This window comes from Oryza glaberrima, chromosome 3, assembly GCF_000147395.1.
Source record: "Oryza glaberrima chromosome 3, OglaRS2, whole genome shotgun sequence".
Lineage (NCBI taxonomy): Eukaryota > Viridiplantae > Streptophyta > Magnoliopsida > Poales > Poaceae > Oryza > Oryza glaberrima.
Window position 1 is genome coordinate 6,958,438 of NC_068328.1, and position 21,229 is coordinate 6,979,666.

At 46.9% G+C, this 21,229-nt stretch overlaps 3 protein-coding genes across 5 annotated transcripts; 1 reads left to right on the forward strand and 2 right to left on the reverse strand.

Moving 5' to 3' along the window:
• Positions 1-3,042: 3,042 nt before the first annotated feature.
• Positions 3,043-6,715, reverse strand: LOC127768890 (probable xyloglucan endotransglucosylase/hydrolase protein 28). The gene is made up of 4 exons (XM_052294557.1): positions 6,169-6,715; positions 5,981-6,081; positions 5,634-5,842; positions 3,043-3,966 (listed from the first exon to the last, which is right to left on the reverse strand). Exons 1-4 carry the CDS (start codon positions 6,392-6,394, stop codon positions 3,492-3,494), a joined length of 1,011 nt encoding a protein of 336 aa, XP_052150517.1. The 5' UTR covers positions 6,395-6,715; the 3' UTR covers positions 3,043-3,491.
• Positions 6,716-11,198: 4,483 nt separating this feature from the next.
• On the forward strand, positions 11,199-15,292 carry LOC127767203 (protein TITANIA). Its single transcript, XM_052292464.1, has 2 exons — positions 11,199-13,034; positions 14,546-15,292. The coding sequence occupies exons 1-2, from the start codon at positions 11,387-11,389 to the stop codon at positions 15,091-15,093; spliced, it is 2,196 nt and encodes a 731-aa protein (XP_052148424.1). The 5' UTR covers positions 11,199-11,386; the 3' UTR covers positions 15,094-15,292.
• A 1,510-nt stretch (positions 15,293-16,802) lies between these two features.
• Positions 16,803-19,733, reverse strand: LOC127765133 (zinc finger protein 7-like). 3 transcript variants are annotated; one of them, XM_052289972.1, is made up of 2 exons: positions 19,279-19,733; positions 16,803-17,813 (listed from the first exon to the last, which is right to left on the reverse strand). In XM_052289972.1, exon 2 carries the CDS (start codon positions 17,760-17,762, stop codon positions 17,046-17,048), a length of 717 nt encoding a protein of 238 aa, XP_052145932.1. In that variant the 5' UTR covers positions 17,763-17,813; positions 19,279-19,733; the 3' UTR covers positions 16,803-17,045. The 3 variants fall into 3 exon arrangements, with proteins under 3 accessions (XP_052145932.1, XP_052145934.1, XP_052145933.1); XM_052289974.1 differs by lacking the exon at positions 19,279-19,733 and adding an exon at positions 18,002-19,238; XM_052289973.1 differs by lacking the exon at positions 19,279-19,733 and adding an exon at positions 17,976-19,238.
• Between the last annotated feature and the right edge of the window lie 1,496 nt (positions 19,734-21,229).

Consider the following 21,229-nt stretch of genomic DNA (forward strand, 5'->3'; position numbering starts at 1 on the left):
CGATTCAGTAACACGTGCTTGCGCTGGCCCGGTAATAGGAACGTTTCCGAAAAAGACTTGCAACAGCGACTAGTCTGGCAGCGGGACGTGTCATGCACGAACAGAACGAAACACTTGTGTCGTGATCCAAGTATAAATTCAGTACACATGCCTATCCATCGCTTGAGAATTCCGATCGGTGTTCCTCTTTTGGCAGGTCATTTGCTGCGGCGGTACGACAACAGGGTCAGGGAAGAGCACAGGTCCAAGTCCAACCGCTACCACAGTGGAGTACCACTGTAGGCTTGCGATGGATGACAATGGTTGCCACACTTGCGTGCAATCTGCTGCACTGCTGATGCACGGCGGAATGGGCAAAAGTCACGCGCCTAACTGACGGAGCGCCAAATTGCTAGCATATGTTCTGTTCTGTGTTAAGGAGGTATCACTAATCAGTTCCCCTTTATTTCCATTGGCCGAATTATGGAAGTTTTGCTACACAAATGTAAAACCACGTGGATTATCTTGATATCGCGGTCACAAGCAATTACAAGGAAGGTGGGATTTGGAGGCTTTTTGGCTGGCACCATGAGACAAATATACCTAGCCAGGGACAAGTATGAGAAAATGTAATCTTGTTTGGTTGGTGTCTGAGCCATTGTAATTAATTTTGTTATTAGTGTCCGAATATTTTAGTGACACCCCATATAATATCCGATGTGACACACTAAAATTTTACACCCTTAAATCTAAACACCTCATAAGGTGGTGTTCTTTTTTTCTGAAGATGAAGATGAAGATTAAGTTTTTTACACAAAACAATGTGGTATTAACGTATGATTGAATTGAGTTTTAATTACTACAAACTTGAAAATATATTAATATGACATTTTAGAGTAACTTTCATTTTTTATTGCACGAAATGCATCGTTTAGCAGTTTAAAAAACATGCCACGAAAATCTTAATATTCATCCAACTCTTTTTTTTTAATAATGGAATAGAGCATTCCAGTCTTTGCTCAAAGAGCTACAACCAAATCTTCCAAATCTTGTTTGAGAAAAGAACGGACCGATGACCAAATTTGGTGGGCTGAGTTGCATGCACTGCCAGGCCTCTTGATAAAAGTAATTCTCTCACGCTGCAGCTGGTTGCTTCTTTTGCATGCTGAACTGCTCTCCACTTGATTAGCTAAAGATATGTTATGAGACTAAAAAAATTACTTGTTAAATCTTTCAAGTATCTATATTGGATTTGTGATTAAACTCCAAGCTTAAAAGAGAAAGATATAAAATAATATTAGTTTTAAGTGTTCTCCGGCATAGGTCACCAACCAAACAGGTTTGTCTCAGGCAGGCACAAACCACTCCTACCTCATGCAACACTCAAGCAAAGGTCACCAATCAAATAGGCTCTCAAGCCAGTTTGGTTCGAGGGGATATCCCTTGTCTTTAAATACCATCTAAAAAGTCATAGTTTCTTGTTAACGTTTTGAAACAATACTGAGATAGATCAATATTAGATAATGTCGTTCCACGATATGCTTATCTTGTGTTCGGCAGCTGAGTTTCCCAACCCATCTTTCTCGTTTTTCACGCGCACACTTTTTAAATTGTTAAACGGTACGTCTTTTATAAAAAAAAGTTCTTAAAAAACCATATTAATCCATATTTCAAAAAATAGCTAATTATGTGCTAATGAGTCGCTTGGCGCGCGGGAGATTAGTTCCCAACTGCAAGGAAAGAACGCAGCCTTAGTTAGTAAATACTCCATAGAAAATAAATGTACAAAATACGAATATAGATATTGTGCACTATCTACAATCATACTATGTCCGTTTTTTTAATATATGACAACATTGACTTTGAACACACGTTTGACCATTTGTTTTATTTAATTTTTTTTGCAAATGCATAAAATATAAATCATGCTTAAACCTTAAAGTACTTTTAAGGATAAAACAACTCACAACAAAATAAAAGATAATTTCATAATGTTTTTAATAAGATAAATGGTTGTCATACTTTTGTTGAATAATTAACGATTATCTATTTAAAAACGAATGTACTAGTATTTGTTATTTTTAGGCTGCTAGGGGAGGGACGCGTTGTACGCGTCGCCGGCGCGCACTCTTCCAACAAGCCCACATGACTACGTAAGGCCCATGCAACTAGCGGGATGTGTTTTGATTTTTTCCGTGGATTTCTCAATCATACACGCATGATTTTTTTTCACAATTATTTTCTCAGCGTGAATTTTTTTAATCACGTGCACACGAACGTACAGTAACTAATCCGTCAAGATAATGATGATAATTAAGATAAGATTTGTTTTTTAAATATTTTTTTAAGTAATAGATTGAAAAGAAATTTATACGTGAAGTCAAATTCTGAAAATTTTCAACCTAGATTTGAAAATTTTCAACTCGAAATTTGAATTTTTGAAGTCAAAATTTGAAAACTTTCAACTTATTATCTCGGTTTTGAAAACTCTCAACTCGAGATTTGAAAACTTTCAACTCGATTTTGAAAACTTTCTACTCAAATTTGAAAAATTTTCAACTCAAAATTGAAAATTTTCATCTCAAATTGGAAATTTTCATTTCAAAATTCAAAAAATTCAACTTGAATTTTGAATTGGAAACTTTTTACTCAAATTTCAAAATCCTTCCACTGCAAATTTAGAACTTTCAACTATTTTAAAAGTTGTAACTAAATTATGTATACATGGTTTTTCTTTAAAATAGTGCTAATGATGGCAATTGACACTAATTACTTAATTAGTGGGTGGGCCTGAGCGCTGGGGAGTCGACACGGGAAAAAGTGCGCTGTACTTCTCCTCCTCGTGCATCTGCGCGAAGTAGGTACACCCGGGAGGGATCCTGTCTAAGGATGAGGAACACATAATACTTTTAGTGAAACCTTGTACAAATCACAAGTGCGGAATTGAGCGGCTTAAAACAATAAACAATAAGTCACGTACGAAGTGAGTGTAACTTAATTGGTTAGGTTTCTTGTGGTGAAACTAACCCAATAAGATTAAGTTATAAACTTAACATAGGTACTCATAATTATAATTAATTATTCTTTCAGTGCAAGGTAATATAGGTGTGCATGTGCGTGTGTTTAGAAGGATGAGTAATGTCGAGTTTCATGTCTGTTACGATCCATTTTACACCGGGCCGGGCTGCCAAAGTGCCAATTGATCGAGGGCCGGATCAGCTTTTGCCGTGGCCCGTGAGGCGGAGGTCGACGTACGTGACGTGTTTTTTCACCGCCTCCGAGCGCGCGTCGCTGGACAGAGGTGGATATGGTGCCGTCTACGAACTGACCAAAGAATGGCACGCAGAAGTAGGAAGTTGTGAGAACACTATGACCAATGGCGAGCTCTGCACCGGTGGCACACGTCAGAGACCAGGAAACTATAATCACGTACGACATCACACACGGCACGATAGTACAGTCGAGCACGCGCGCCACCATCGCGAGCGGCGCTGTGCGGATCACAGAATCGGTCAGAGCGCGGAATCCACGCCGCCGCCGGCGCGCCGGTGGCGCTTGCCGTGCCTGCCGCCGCGGCGGTCCGTCGACCTCGCCTCGCCGGACGGGAGGAACGCCTCGGCCTCCGCGCCGACGCTGCACTCCGGCAGCGGCGCGGGGTACCGGACGCGGTCGTAGCAGTACCCGTACGTCATGTGCCTCGCCCGGAACCTCTCCATCGCCGACCGCTGCTCGGGCGGCATCGTCGCGGCGGCGGCGGCGCCCTCGCACGGCGGCGGAGAGCCGGCGGGGCAGCCGTGGAGCAGGAGGTCGGTGAACTCGGCGACGTAGGGCGCGTACTTGTAGTTCACCTTGTACCGGCCGCCCGAGGTGGCCCAGCTCGAGCCGTCCCAGATGGTGGCGTACAGCGACATGGGCTTGGACGGGAACTGCGCGCCCATGGACGCCGTCCTCACCACCTCCCTGATCGGCGTCTCGTCAACGTAGAATCTGCATAATGGACAGGACAGTCAGTAGAACCGTGCAACGAACAAGGAATTGAAGGTTACTGATCCTGCTCTACATTATTGCAGTGTCACACATGACACAGTTTTACTCCGTAGTTCTGTAGGAGTAGTTCAGTAAATTTTGATTTTATGATTGACAGTTGGTTCTGTAGGAGTAGAAGGGTAAACTAGATTACTAGAGGCAGATGAACCCTGTATCTCTGAACTCTTGAACTCTGAAACCAATAGGTTGGCAGTGAAAACTTTGAGAAGTTCAGACTTTGGCCACGTGTAGTGGCTAGTAATGAATTTCGGTTTTGGCAAAATAAAGACGTCATTGTCACCCACGAATCTAACAGATTTCATGGAGAAAAACACGGAGGAAAGTGGGTAGCAGTTTTTGAAACAATGGATAGAAAGTAGCTCCCGGTGCTGATATTTCCCTCCTCCATCATGCGACACAGATACAAAGAATTCAGAAGTTCGCCTATGACCGATCGCACAACTACAGAAGTTATGCAGGTTAGCGGAGAAAGTAGGTTATCAAATGCAATTATATGCGAGAAAAGGTTGGCACGGGGATCTCGGTGGAAGGATATCAGATATATTGATAGAGAGTTATCATGCACATGGTATGATCAATGCTCAGGTTCAGTGGAAACTGTAAAAGCAAACGCACCACATGTGATGTCAACTTTTTTCACACGATCTCGCGTGTAGCAGTATAGGATGCATCAATGTTTTTTAGAGCAGTTGCATCAGTAATTTGCAGTGATTTGGTTACAGAATTTCAGAGTCCAGTGATTGCTGTGGTTAACTAAATCAGAAAAATATTGTGATAATGCCCATCTCAGTTTTGGGGCCTCTACTTATTACTCCTATCAAAGTGTAAACAGCACAAGGAATCTATAAGCTGTAAAGGAAGAGCAAACTGATATCTCCCAATCATGGCCCATGATAACCAGAAAATAAAGAAAAGGAAGGAATGCAAGCATACAAAAAGTAATAGTGATAGTGAATATCAATTTGTTGAGGTACACAGCACACCATAATAGAAAGAACACAATCACTATGCAGAATTGCACTATTACTAGTTTAGCACAATGAAGAACTGCAAGTATGACAATATGACATCAGAGGGTAGTTAACTGACATTGTACTCTTCTAATCTTTTATGGGAAAAGGCTATATATACTAACTTTTTCTTACTAAATTCTTACTAAAACAATGTGTTATGCTAGGAATGCATCTAGATTTTTCATAACTTCCATCTACCTAAATTAAACCGTTAAGATGATTGTTAGTAAAAATTTAGTATGGAAAAAATAGTACGTATAGGAGTGTTCTGCTTAATATAACACTAGCAGACGCTGGCTTCGTTTTCAGAAGAAAAAAACTGTCATTTCACCATTCTGCTATCAGCGTATCACAGAATAATGTTATCATATATTCTGATATACTGATGACAGATACATAACTCTAGTGAGTCTGCAGAATATATACTGAGTATCTCTGAAGTTCGTGAAGCGTTTGTGAGTCTCAACGCTTGTGAAGCGTGATATACTGATGTAGGCAAGCTCTTATGGCGAGCCAGAGACTGCACACTGACATCTGACACGCTGCATTATCGAAGAGTAAAACCGAGCTAAAATGGCGGATCGGTTATCTTACATGATCGTGTCATGGCTCCAGCGGATGGCGTAGCGGTGGAAGTCCTGGGTGGGGTCGAACCAGAGGCCGTACCTCTCCTCCCGGCCGGCCGCCGTGCTGCCGTTGCCGTACACGTTGGTCTGCACCCTCCACTCCCTCCCCCTCACGTTCCCCAGGAACTCGAAGTCCAGCTCGTCGTGCGTCCTCTCGTACACGTCCCCGTTCGACATCTGCGGCCAAAACGACAATGCCGTCACAACCATGCATCGCGATAAACCCAAGCTATCGAGTGCTAACTTCAGTATTAAGATTTCTTGCCGCATTGCACATTTGCACCTATTGGTTCGCAAGGAGTTGGTGATACTTACGTAGAAAGCGACGACGACGCCGGCAGTGTGGTCGGCGGGAAGCTTGATGCTGGCGCTGAAGAACCCGTGGTGGTACGCGCCCTGCGAGGCGAACCCGGCGCCTGAAACAGAACGCCAGCACGGTGAGACACGGCCTGAACAGAGGCTACCATTGGCCATTGCATCGATGCGGCTGATGCATGACCTACCTGTCCGCTCGTCGAGGGAGATGTGCACTCTCTTCCCGTCGCCGTGGAGCATGAGGTTGGAGTCGCCGAACAGCTGGGTGTAGCCTTCCTCGAAGGAGAGAGCCGTCGCTGACGCGGGGAGGAGGCTGTCCACCATGGCGGCGTACGCGGCAGCGCGCGGTGGCAGCGACAGCGACGCCGCCAAGAGGACGGCGGCCAAGATCGGTAGCAAGGAACAGCGAGCCATGGCCAGGGCCCCGCCCTGCTCGCTTCTCTGCGTCTCTCGCTCGCTCTCGGCTACTCTGCTTCCCTCTGTTTCGTGTGCTGCTCTGTTCCCTTGTGCTAGCTGCTCTCGCTGGCTTGTTAATGGGGCTAGTTTAATGGATTGGAAAGGCAGCTACCTTTTCTCATGTGCTGGAGATGTGAATGGAGAGGCAGAGCAGGACATGGATGAGCAATTGAGTTGCTCTTTATTGGGAGTTGAACTCACAGTGATTGCACTATACATGATGAGTGTAGTAGCAGTACCATGTTTTGTGGTTATACATCTGATTACTGTACTTGAATGGAGTACCAGTACAAATCTCACTCAACCTATGCATATACACAAGCTCACAACTTATGTGCCTTCTCCAAGCAAGGCTCATCAGATGAGTCACAGGTTCACATGCCTCCCGTTTTCTGGTGTATGGACTGATCGATCATCACAACCTGGTCTCCAGTACAATCATAAACAAGGAAAGCGTCTGTCATTCGGCAAAGTATCGCCCAAGAAACGTACACCCTTCTGGTCCAGTCCAAGAGACCTTCAGACGGGGTATCCTAGAGTGTCAAGCATGCAATGCAACCAACGTATAGCAGTACAATACTATCACTGTCAGTCTACAAAGCAGATACCGAACATTGAGTGCCACTACTAGTACGGAGTACTAATAATTGCCGTTGCCCCGAACGCGACTGGTGCACAGGAGAAGCACCGGAGGTTTCGGGGCGTTGGAAGAACAGAACAGGCGACGACAGAGAACCAAGGTGTCAGGCCGTCAGCTAGTGGCCACTGTAGTCAGCAGTGAAACGTCTCGGTTAGCCTTGATAATCGCCGTGTCAGCGGAGTGAATGCAGTGTCGTCTGCCATCGAGCGGCAAAGTCCACTCATCACTGGCCACACACACCCAAAAACGGCCGTGAAAAGGGACAGAGAGAGGGAGGAGTACAGTCAGAGAGGACAATGGACGGGTCTACCAACCAGCTGCTGCTGGGTAATCCTTGCTTTGCTTGTTGCTTCTCCTTTTGGACCACCGGGGTTTTGATCCCGGAGCAGCCTGTCGAGACGATGAACTGGATTGGGGCTGGCTGCCTAGGTGATGGCCATGGCCATTGGCCCATTGCCAACCCCTCTCTAGTCTCTCCGAGGCGTTTGTTCCTGCCTTTTCCTCTCTTGCATTGCTGATCGAGTTGGAGCTCTCGGGCGTGTGCCTTTTTCCTCGTGTCCGGTTCTCTTTTTGGACCAGTTGCTTCGTTCCGGGTTTTGTTCGCTAGCGGTTGCCTCTATCCGTTTTATTCACGGGGGTAGCGTTTGTGCGCGCTTTTTCTCCTCATTTTTGGTTTGAAGGAATCCTACGCTTTAACGACAACAACATGGTAGGGTTGAATACCTACCTAGCAATCTAGCATCTACGTACAGCTTTCAGAATTCAGACCTAAGATCAAAACGCTTGTTGCTACGGATTCGAGGGATTCTGAGGCATATGAAGCACATCGATATTCCTACGAGGCTACGAGCAAATGCAGATAGAGGCCGTGTTTTCGTCAAAAAAAATTTCGATAAACTTCGAACTTTTCCGTCACATCAAATGTTTGGACACATGTATGGAGCATTAAATATGTACGAAAAAAACCAATTGCACAGTTTGTATGTAAATTGCGAGACGAATTATTTAAACCTAATTACGCCATGATTTGACAATGTAATGCTACAGTAAACATTTGCTAATGATGGATTAATTAGGCTTAATATATTCGTTTCGCTGTTTACAGACAGAATCTATAATTTATTTTGTTATTAGTCTAAATTTAATACTTTAAATATATATTCATATACTTAAAAAAAATTAGCACACGAACTAAACACGGTCTGAACCGGAAAAGCACCCGACAACGAGGGAATATGGCCGTTCTGTGACAGCTCACGGCCTGGCCCACTACTTTGAACAATGGACAACCCACCGGGCCCTCTCACACCACAATTTAGGCCCTCTTTCGTTCGGGCCACAACCCACAAGGAGACTAGTTTTGGCATTAGTCCACTTTGACTCCTTTAAAAATAACCGAATCTAATCCGTGACCCTGAACCACAAAACCATATATCTTGACTCACTCAACTATTAAAACCGATGTAACTTGACTCCTTCAGCGGTTTTTAAGAGTGGTTTTGCTGACGTGGTGTTTACATGGCAGTGTTGACCTGGTCTACTGTTGACGTGGTGCTTATGTGATATTAGATCTGAAAACATACATATGGACCCATTCGTCATTCGAAAAAAATTATGGGGCCCACTGGGTCTATCCTTTCTTCCTCCTCCCTCCTCCCTCTCCCCCTTACCCCCCTCTCTCTCCTCTTCGGCGAGCGAGGGCCAGCAGCGGCAGGGGCGGAGGCGGAGTGGCAGCGGTGGGCGGGAGGGCGTAGGCGCCGGCGGCGCCGTGGGAGAGGAGCCAGAGCTCGAGGGAGCCGTCGGCATGTGCGGCATGTGGGTCTATCCCTTCTTCCTCCTCTCCCTCTCTCTCTCTCCCTCTTCGGCGACGGAGGCGGAGTGGCGGCGGCGTGCGGGAGGGAGCCGTCAGCGCTCGTGGCCTCCCATCCCACCGGCGCCGCCGCCGCTGCTCGTCTTCGCGGTCATGGCGGCGTCCGGTGCACCGTCGCCGTGACGCGGTTCGTCGTCGGTGCACGTCGTGGTGTTCTCCGACGGCTGCGACGAGGGCGGCCCAGCGGATCTCGGCGGCCACCGTGGCCCATACTTCGAGCAGCTGAAGGAGGTCGGGTCGGTGGCGCTGGACGAGCTGGTCTGGGAAGAGGCGGAGCAGGGGAGGCCGGCGACGGTGGTGTTGTACGACACGTTCATGCCGTGGGTGCCCCAGCTGGCGCCTCAAATTGACGAATCTCGCTGAGGTTTTGGCAAATCCTTGCAACTGAAACACAACCATGATAGTCAAGATATGGATGAGATGACAAGCCAATATGTCAAGATGCAAGTAAAATTCAGCAATTGATTAATGAACTTAATTGCTTTTGGAAACAGATAAATACCCGTCATAGATGTATAGCTTCGAGGAAATGGAGAGTTTCTGAACATTAGGAAGAGCGGCAGGAAACTCAGTGTAGATGTAGTCCAGATTATCACCATAAGATGAGTGTTGGCAAAGCCAGCAAAACCAGTTGTAGCAACTGTGTTCAGGCAGACATAACCCAGATGAAGAGACTCAATGTGAGCAGAGGAGTTGTCTAGGTCACTGAAAACGTGCAGGGGGAGGGTGTATTTTTCTTCAGCTGAACCCATCTGATGAAATCCCAAGTGACGTGCCATGCTCTCGACGCGGCGGAGAAGCGAGCCCATCTGTTGACATGGGTGCCCCTGCTGGCGCGACGTTCCTGACGCAGACGTGCGCTGTGGACATGGTGTACACGCACGCACGCCCCGGGGAAAATAGAGGCGAGGGCGATGCCACCGTCACCGCGAGACGTCCGGTCGCCGAGCAAGTGGTCGTGTCGGCGAGGTGGCTGTCGCGGAGGTCGAGGCCGACGATGCGGAGCGGGAGAAAGAAGCGCCGCCCGCGGCGGTGTTGGCGAGGTGGCCACCGTACCCGGCGCCGTGAGGTGTGGCCGCGGCGGCGCCATCGTTGCCAATCCGCACCCGTCTTGGTCGCTGTTTAGACAGCGTGGGAAAAAAGAGAGGAATAAAGAAAGAGAGGAGAGAAAAAATGTGACACTTACGTGTGGGTCCCACATGCTGAGTCAGCTAGTTGGACCGGGTCAAGACACTACATCAGCAAAACCAATCTCCAAAACCACTGAGGGAGTCAAGTTGCACTGGTTTTAATAATTGAGGGAGTCAGGATATCTGGTTTTGCGGTTCAGGGTATCATATTAGATTCGTGTTACTTTGAAGGGAGTCAATATGGACTTATTCCACTAGTTTTCTCATGGCAGATCTGCTGGGCTTGGCCCATTAACATGGTGAAAGCCAGGAGCGAGGAAAGTTGCCAAGCAGGCGCTGAGATCAAGCGATGCCCGGAGGAGGACACCGGACACGGATGCCAATTGCCAACGGATGGCCTAGACCAGCGACTTGTTCGTGAGAAAATCTTCTGGGCCCAAGCGGCAACAGCTGGGTCACGGCCCGATGGGGTTGACGTTGAGCAAGAGAGGCAGGTGCACCGTGCACGACGCGCTGCTGCCCCACGGTGTCCAAATCCAATGTCCGATCACCATTCTGTATTTCTGTTCATCCGTTCATGCATGCCACAAACGCGGAGGCTCAGGCTCTTCCTTCTCTCTGATCCTGATAACGTAAAACGCGTATACCGCACTTCGTCTACGAGTGGTCTGTACCGGTCAAGGCGCCGATCGAGCCCTCGTGCTAGTGCCCCCATCACTCGCGTCGTCACCGCACTTGCGCACTAGCTTAATCCATGGATGACATGATAGCCATCGCTCGCACGAGCAAGCAAGAGATAATCTAAAACAAATCCCCAGCTTTCCCCCACCGAAAACGCTTATTGCTGCCGCGTCTGCAAGCCACCAAGCGACCCCGAGGGCAAAATCCCCTTTCCGCCGACTCGAACCGCACCACCGAGCCGAGCCGCCCAGTTGCTCGTTGCACAGATCACATTCGGTTTTGACCTTTTCACCCGCGTATCATGTGGGTTTTCGTCGTGCTCACGAGTCGCTTCCTGTCCAGTTGCGAAACGCGGCTGGCCGTGACATTCCCCCGGTCGGTCGCTCATCTCGTCGATTCCCCGCAACGAGCCAAAGAAACACACAGTGCTCTACTCCAATAAATCGCCACCTCCAAATCCAAATCGCGGGCCGTTTCCTCTCCACTTCCGCCCCCATCTCCGCGTGCGGAAGTCAACGAAGCGGAGCGCCTCTGCCGCCTCTCCTTCCCACCCACCTCTGCTCTGCTCCTCCTCGTCGTCGCGCGGCCAGGCCGGAGAATCCATCGAATCCAGCGCGAATCCCGCAGCCATGTTCGGCGACTCCGACGGATCCAAGGACGCCAACCCCGGGGCGCCGCCCTCCACCACCGACCCGCCCTTCCCCAACCGCGAGCTCACCCTCAGCAGCTACCTCTGCGAGAAGCCGACGCTCGCCTCCGCCGCCGGCGGCGGCGGTGCCGGTGCCGGCCCGTCCTCGCCGCCGAACCCTGCTGCAGCCGCGGCTGGCGACGACGGCAAGCACTGCGTCGAGCGCGACTTCCTCCACCTCTCCGCGCCCAAGCGCGGGGATCCACCCGGCGACGACTCATCCGTCGTCGGCGGTAAGAAGCCCCGCCTCGACTCCCTCCAGCTCTCGCTGTCCCTTAACTCCGACGGCCCCGCTGCTCCGCCGTCGTCCCAGCCGCCGCTCGCCTCGCTCCTCCAGCCCGTCCCCGCGACCGATGGAGATCTACGGGGAGCAGCGGCGGCGGCGGCCGCGGCCGCGGCCGTGCCCGCGGCCCCCGCCAGGAGGACCTACAGCGCGACGACGGCGCGCACCCACAGCATCAACTCCGACGACATGTCCTACTCCTACTCCATCTTCTCGCACAACCCTAGCTGTTCCCTCACGCACAACTCCACCGACATCTACGCCGCCGGTGAAGGTACCAACGGCTCCGTTCACAGCCGATTCAATTTCCGCCCCATGGGGGACGGCAGCGTCGCCTTCGCCACGCCGCCGCTGAAGGAGGGCACGTCGTCGTTCTTCCCCACGGAGCTCCCTGCGAGGATGGCGGCGGCGGCCGCGGCGGCTGCTGCCAGCGCGGGTGGCAGCTTCGACGGCGGTCGCGGTGGGCTTCACGCGTCGCGCCCTGACAAGATCCTGCGGGATATTGTGTCCGACTCTGTGGCGGCTATGGCGCAGGTGCTGCAGGATTTCCCAAGCGAACGACTGGAGTTGCTGCGAGAGGCAGTGCGGGGCATGATTGACTCTCATGAGAAGAGGGATGAGCTGGCCAGCCTGCAGCGGAAGCTTGAGCGCCGGTCAGACCTGACCACCGAGACATTGGGGAGGGCGAACAGGACGCAGCTTGAGATCCTGGTGGCCATCAAGACTGGAATCGCGACGTTTGTCACCGGTAAAGGCCGGGTACCAAGCAGTGAGCTTGTAGAAATGTTCCTCATGACACGGTGCCGCAACCTGAACTGTAAGAGCGCGCTGCCAGTGGATGACTGCGATTGCAAGATTTGCTCCACCAAGAAAGGGTTCTGCAGCGCATGCACGTGTTCAGTATGCCACAAGTTTGACTGTGCTGCAAATACCTGCACCTGGGTTGGGTGTGATGTCTGCGGACACTGGTGTCATGTTGCATGCGCGCTGGAGAGGAATTTAATCAGGCCAGGGCCGACGCTGAAGGGGCCAATTGGGACGACTGAGATGCAGTTCCAATGCCTTGCTTGCAATCATTCTTCTGAAATGTTTGGATTTGTCAAGGAGGTGTTCAATTGCTGCGCAGAGAACTGGAATGCTGAGACTCTGATGAAAGAGCTGGATTTTGTTAGGAAGATATTTGCTGGTTGTGAGGATTTTGAGGGCAAGGGGCTTCATGCCAAGGCTGAAGAGGTCCTCAGCTTGCTTGGAAAGAAAATTATTTCTCCTTTGGATGCAACAAACAGTATCTTACAATTCTTCAAATGTGAGTTTTTGTCGCTCCATTACATTCTAGTATGTTATGTTACAAACCCGAGTTATCTTAATGACTTGTTATGTATTGCATGCTTCCTTATTTATCCTAGATTATCGTATATGAACTTCATATACATAATTCATGAGATCTACAATCTTGATAGATTATATTTGATTGGATAGTGGAAATAAATTTCATGCTATTCTATTTGATTTCGGCATTGGGGACTGCCTGGGTACTCAGCTAGTTTTCTTCAATTCTTTTCCTTCTATGTTCCTATTCTGCCAGTTATTTCTGTTGTCCTATATTTAGCTTTTTATTCTATTTGCCCTGTTATCTACTCCCCTTTGCTCAAAGACATTTGATTGCATATTTTCTAAAATCTCTCAATTTTCTGAATTCTGACTGAATGGATTACATTTTTGTATGCCACCTCCACTGGCTGAGCGTTGGAAGTTTGATTGTCTACGAGGATGTTTATCTTAGTGCACACTGAAACTGCCTCCATTTATTGTCATACTGATATGGAATGGGTTGTACATGGCCTGAGGATCCAGGGTAGGGCACTTGCCCTTGATTTGCTGGTCGATGGCCTGAGTTACCCTTAACAAATGGTCAACTAGACATACTTAGGGCCTCTTTGGGAGCTCACATATTCCGGTGTGGATTTATTTTGGCCAATCCGTTCCAAAATGAACTGGCTGCTGTGAATTGGGCCAGGGTCCTCGCCAGGATATTAGCTCCCAAACAAGGCTTTACTCCCTCCGTCCCAAAATACAGCTACCTCTAGCATTCAAATTTTGTATCTAAATATATCTACTTCTAGAGTACCAAGGGGTGTTTGTAGTGATGAAATGCCCCGAATCCCCTCATTCCACAACCCCCACCCTCCTCCCACCAACTGGAACATTAATGAAGGACAATCTAGTCTTTTACTTTTCTCCTTAATCTGTGTGAAAAATTCCAGAAGTAGCTATATTTTGGGACAGAGGGAGTAGTAACTAAGATATACTCCTACTTTGTTACTGAGAAATATATTCCTAAAGTAACTTTTAATTAAACCAGTTGCAACTGAGAAATATATTCCTAAAGTAACTAAGACACACTTCCCTTGTTGCCATACGCATTGTTGCTGCACATCTGCAGCCTACCATATATAAAGTCCACAACACATGCAGTTTGTTCATTTAGACCACATGTCATCATGCCCAGCCAATGTTTTTTAAAAGTTTTCCCTAGAACATCAGACACAGACACTTCTGTTAGTACTACACCTTGTATTAGTGGGCATACCGCATTGATCGTTATAACAACATTTGACATGATTTAAGAAGCAAACTTTATATTCTGTTGAAACTAAAGCTGAAATACTCCATCAAATATGATGATTCATTTCATCTAATTTCTCCATGCATAAAAATGTTGGTGCTATTCAATGTTTGAAATAGAACTGGTAGAACCTGCACTTGATATAACATGATGCGATTTACTCGGTCAAGCTAACCTTTTTGCTTCCGCAGATGGAGTTACAGATTATTCTGTTACTGGTAGCACGTCCAAAGCTATATTGGCAGCTCAGGCAAGTCAATCTACAGATATGCGGTCTCTTCAAACTCCAACGATCACACCACCGAAATCCTCATTCAACTTCAAGACCACCACTTCCATTCTTGACACCGATGCACTTAAGCCCAGCCCAAAGCCACTCTCTATTGAACCCCATTTCAGCACCTCTTCTAAGGAGGATGACTCTAGCCTCGAAACCATCGTGAAATGCAAGGAAGCTGAAGCAAAACTCTTCCAAAAGTTGGCCGATGATGCCAGGAAGGAAGTAGATAGCTACTGCCAGATTGTCCGCTCCAGGACTCAGAAGCTAGAGGAGGAGTATGCTGCGAAGCTGGTAAAAGTATGCTTCCAAGAAACAGAGGAGAAGAGGAGGAAGAAGCTGGAGGAGCTCAAGATGCTGGAGAATTCGCACTACGACTACCTCAAGATGAAAATGCGGATGCAGACCGATATCCAGGGCTTGCTCGAGCGGATGGAAGCCACAAAGAAGATGTGGGTATAGGCTGGTAAAAATTCATCTGACGCCGCTGAATGTGTGAAAAATCTGTTGTACACCATTAGGATGTTTTCCGAGTTGTTGTATTCATCCTGTGATTTGTGTTACCAGTTAAAACTGTTATAAGCAGAGGGCGGCCTAACCTCGTGCTGGCAGATAACATAACTAGACACCATCTCATTTAATTGCTTTCCGTTTGCAAACATATGGTGTGTCCCTTGCAAGTATGCATATCATTATCTCCAGTATGTGAACTGGAGTTGTTGGGTCATGCCATTTACATTCTGCTGCATGACGATACTATATACAGATATTCTGGAGTTCTGGATCCATGAGACTTTTCAACGTAGTGCAGTGCAGTTCTCAGTTCGTCCTCTTGTTATCTTGTATGATTTCTTCGGGGGAATTTTTGGGGACACAGGCACGGTGGTCGTGGCCTAAGCTTTAGGCTACTAGTGCTTTACTAGTACTCCCTTTGTCCGTTTCATACAATAAGTCATTTGTCGTTTTTATTAGTAAAAAAAATTAGGTTTGATTAAATTCATAGAAAAAGATAGCAATATTTACAACGCCTAATTAGTTTCATTACCTTTAATATTTAATATATTTTGATAATATTTTTTTTATAATATATCTGTTTTGTATTGAAAATGTTAGTATATTTTTTTACTCCCTCCATTCTAAAATATAAGGCATAACCACCCCTAACCCAAAGATCAAGAATAGTTATTATCATCTTTTAGTTTGGATCATCCTAATAAATACAATGTATGTATCCAATAGAATTAGGGAGCATGAGAGTGTAGGATTTAAAAAAGTAATAATTATTAGAGAAGAGGTCATAATTAATTGCCTACATGCATGCATGACTTATAGTATGGAACATAAAAAAAAGGTGGTTATGCCTTATATTATGTAATAGAGGGAGTACTAACTTAGTCAAATTTAAAGTTTAACTAAGAAAAAAATCAAACAACTTATAATATAACATGGAGGGAGTACTATATTAGTACTCACTCTGTCTAAAAAAAATCTCTATGCAATATATCCTAATATAACGAATTTGAACAAAAATGTTGTACGAGCTATATTTGTTTGAGTTACTCAAGCTGGTATAGGATACGACTACAACATATTCTAGGTCGAGTTTTTTTTTATGAAGTAAGTGTCAGGTTGAGATAGAATAATGTGATATATCTTAATATAACGGATTTGAATAAATTTTTATTTAGATTCATTGTACAACATATTTTAGGTTTAAAAAAATCAAATTAGAATAAGGTGTGATCTATTCTAACATAACCTATCTAGTTGAAGCAGTGGCAGTCTAGTATAGTGGGCATGAGGCAGGCAGGGAGGGGGGCAAACAAAAAAATCAGACAGGGAACCTTATCGGTTGCCTCTAGTGGGAATCCCGCGTAGCCTAGATTTGCCTGCCTGCTGGTGCTGGGGGTTGGGCTGCTTTGAGATCGTATCATCCCTGGGGGGCCACATTGCCCATCCCTACAAGCTGCTGCAACTTGAAACCCTCTCCACTCCTGTTAGGGCATCATGCCTGACACCGACGCCCGCCTCGTCGCCAACCTCTCTCTCGCCGTCGCCGGACAGCAACGGCGGCGGATGCACCCCAAAACGAAGGAACGCCAGCATTGTGAAAATGTAAATGTAAAATTGCATGAGCAGAGAGCTCAACTGCTCAAAGGAGGATCATCTCGTCTAGCTAGGGCACAAGTACAATCATATTAGGATAGGCTAAGCTGTATTTACAAAAACAATACTTCCACGCATGCATTTGAAGCAATAGTAATTTACTAGCAGGTTGGTTGATGTCAAGCTCAAGCAGCAGGATCGAGAGCGAAGCAAGCAAGCAAGCAAGAATTCTACTCACAAACGGAGGAGATGATCAGGAGCAACCTGATGAATGTTACACCAGACTAATGGATGGATGGATGGGACAGCTAGAGTCTTAGTGTGAGGTCGGGCTCGTCGGCGGCGGCCTGCACGACGACGCTGCCGCCGTGGTTGGAGTTGGAGGAGCCGGAGTTGACGGCGGCCGGGGCGGCGGCGGGGATGGTGGTGGCGGCGGTGGGCGGTGGCCTGAAGCTGCCCGGCCACCCGAAGCTGGCATCCTCGTCGCCTGCCGCCTGCACGAAGAACGGCATCGGGCCGAGCAGCGCGCGCGCCGACCTCAACTCGGCGCGCCCCGCCGGCGCCGCCACGCCAGGGTGGTGGTGGTGCACCGACGCGTGCGCCTGGATGCCGATGGGGTACAGGCCGGCGCCGTACAGCGGCAGCGAGGCCACGTCGGCGTAGCCGTAGGGGAACGCGTCGAGCCGCACGGCGCGCCGGGCCAGCGTGCGCTCCCGCCGGTGCGCGTTCTGGTGCCCGCCCAGCGCCTGCGAGCTGAAGAACTTCCTCTGGCAGTAGTTGCACGTGAACACCCGCGCCGGCTCGCGCGCCGTCGCCGTCGCCGTCGCCGCCGGCCGCGTGCCGCCGCTGTCCGTGGTGCTCGACTCGGTGGCGGAGGCAGCCGCCGCCGCGGCGGCGGCGACGGTGAGCGACAGGTCGAGGCTGACCTTGCCGGAGGAGGAGTTGCACGTCTCGTTGTTGTTGGACGTCGCCTGGCTGCTGATCTCGGACACCTCCTCTCCCGCTTCTTGGCTGCTGCTCTTCATGCTTCAACGATCGCAACAAACACCTACCACTCTCACCGATTTCTGCCTCAGCTGCATTCAGAAATTCAGACAAAACAGCTCAGATCATGCGAGCGAATCTTATGTATGTATGCGAGATATTTGAGTGGCAAGATGCTCTGAAATCAAAGATTATTCTCTGGACAAGACAGGGTTAATCTCTGCAGTCTCATCTGCACTCATTGACTGTCTCACCAATGTGCAGATAAGTCAGAACTCACAAGTGGAGAATGAGTAGAATAACATGCTATATTCTTCTTGTCAGTGTGGTGGTGATCATGACAAACTGAAAAACTTAGAAATGGACATTGTCTGCAAGTATAGACAGTTTGTGGATAAGAGCATGGAGCCTGAATTGGTACTTTCTTGGCTGAAATTAGATGAGTGTCTCTTGTTTATCCTAATCAATATATGGGCTGTTCATTGAGCACGACACATGGATGCTAATTAAAGAAAATAATGTTAGGAAAACATCTGAAATAATGAGCTGAAGAGTAGTAGTAGGTAGTATGACAAATGTGCCGGCCATAATGTGGAGTGCAGAGAAGTGGAAAGTGGCAGATTGGGCATTTGTGTGCTAGTTTTGATGCCAAACTTAAGGATAAACATATGAAAAGCATGCCCTCTTTTCTGGTTACGAGAATCTCTGAAACGGAACCTTATCTATAGAAAAGGCCAAGAATAGCACATTCAGTAGTTGTCAGAAAAGATGGAAGCTCTGGTGTTGCTCATCTAGAGGCCCCTTTCAGTTAAATCGTGTTTTCTCTAGAGATCTAAACCACCAGCTGAGGACAACAAATGCTGAAAAATTAAACATAATTCAAGATAACAATATCATTTGAGGAACCTAATGAACAAAACTTCCACTTGCATTTTTTCACATAAAACATCCCATATCAGATATAATTGTCACTCTACTTTTAAATAGGTTAAAAACATCCTTAGCGGTTCAGATGAAGGACTGCAAATATGACACCCGGTAACTAGTAAATTATCTAAGTACTTGGCCCAGAGAACTTGCTAACAGTGGCAAGACATAGGAAGAAAAATAACAGAATTTACCAAACTTATAAGCTGCATCTCATCAGAACAAAACTTGATCTAGATTAGACTTACTACCAACGGGAATAACACAAATTAGTGCAGACACCAAAGCATCAACAAGTTCCACTTGAAAATTCACCACCACATCGTTTAACATGGAAGAAACAAATTCCTGACTTGAATGGATGATCAAAGTAACATACTTAAAAGATCTTAACTGGACCAACAAAACCACAAGGGATAAAACCCAGCAGACCTCAAACTCTGCTGGAGTTCCATCTAGACATCTACTCCAACTGGGAATGCACGGAGAAATTACTCTTACATCCAAGCAAACTGCCATGCAGTAGAAGAACACCAGAATTCAAGAACAACAAGCAAACAAGCAAAAGAACAACCACCCAAGGAACATGAAGAAGTCGACTAGTCTAGTCATCAGGGAGAGCCGAATTACCTCAAGCACCCAAGAAGCAGACACAGAATTCTGCACCTCAGTTCATCAAGAAGCCAGAATTCTGAAGAGGAGATCCCAAGAAGCCAAACCACCAAAGCCGCTCAGACCATGGCTGTCCTAGCAAATTGTCCCTTGTGTTCACCAAAGGGGGAGAAGAGAAACAAAGAAACAAAGTGAGGATGAGGAGGAGAAGGGCAAGGGGTGAGAATGTGATGTTGTGGTGTGTTCAGTTAAAGTGGCATCCCCACTGTGGTGTTTGATTATGGAAAGCAGAGGTTTGGTAAATTACTGGTAGGGGATGCAGGACAGTGCTCAGAAGTGGTACAAGAAAAGGATGTATCTGCACTAAAGATACACACAAGGGGATGGATGCTGGTATACACCTCAACTTTCCTCCTTTTTCTTTTTCCTTTGTACCATCACTACCAAAACCACCACCACCATCCAAGAAAAGGCCACCCCAAGAGCAACAAAAAAAAGGTACACACACAATTCTGTAAACAATTGAGCTGCTCATTCCTGGGCTAGCACTTGTTTATTCCTAGGATTAAGTGTGTTCTATCTACCCATCCAGTACCAGTACAAAAATTATCTCTACACATGTTAGGGGTGGAAAAGAGAAAGGGATGGAAGGAAGGGTTGGAGTTGTAGGGGACCAGTGAAGTGCCATGATATTTTTGTCAGGGGTTGAGTCAGAATTGTACCTTTTTCTTTCTCTCTCTTTGCATTGCAGTGCGTTTGCAGCTGTTCTTGCGTAACATGCCTGCAATTTTTACTCATCCTTACGTACTTCGGTGGGCAGGTTTTCAATTAATCTAGGAATAGTGGTGGCCAATTGTATGGTCATGAACAGTGCATGATTCAATTCTTGTCAGAGAGCAGTTTGGCGGTGTAGCTTTTTGCCATTTTTTTTCTCGCTTTCTTCTGCACAACATGCCTGCCTGCAAGTAAACTCCACTGCCATTGTCCTTGGCTACTTGCTGCACCTGCTGTTCTCTGTTTTTTTTTTTTTTGGATAATGAAAGTGCTATTCTCTGATGGATCCCATGCAATGGTTGGGTACTCCTATACCATGTGTGTGTCTGCCCAACAGTGCATGCCATCCCCTTTGGATGGTTGGAAGGGGGACAGGGAAGGAAAGGGAAAGTTTACCCTGAATGTTTTGTTTTGGTATTGAGCAGAAGCTGTGCACGGCAATACTGCATTCAGAGCTACCCCTACTCCTAGTAGTAAGGTGCAAATTGAGATCTGAAGCGTATACTGCATGTTTCCTCCGTCCTAAAATATAGCAATGTAGTACTGAATTAGGCATAAACTAGTATTACAAATTTGAACAGGTGATCTAGATAATATGTGCTACTGTTTACAATAATGTAGCAATAGTATGAGCTCTGGAACTGAGAGAGTACTTGGCTACTTGCCTGGTTTCAAGGATAGGCACAGGAACAAGCTCATGATGAAATCAATCGAATTTTGGAAACTTAGGTGGATAGAGACAAGCATATGCTCCTATAAGAAAATGAGTTGGATTAACAGGAGCTTTGCCATGATTTTTTCAGTTAGTCATGACATAAAGATGTTCTACCATCTAAACATGAAAATAAAAAAGGGAAGGAAGCCATCCATGTGCTTGACAAAAAGTACAAGATTGGTGAGGCAAATGAGAAAAAAAAGGGATCATAAGGCGTGTAGAACTTTGAACAGAATCATGGCCTTTTATTCGTAGACTCTGAACGGGCAAAAAAATAATGGCTGGACTTTGGAGACCACAAAGACTTGCAAACAAAAGGCAAAAAGGATCGCGTAAAGTGATTGGATTGGATTGGATAGCTCACAAAATGACATAGATAAACAGATAAACACAAACCCAAGGGAAATGAAGACAGATTAAATCTGAACGGTTAATGTTTTAATCTGAAGCTGATTAGAATTTTAGTTTTTCTTTTGTCAC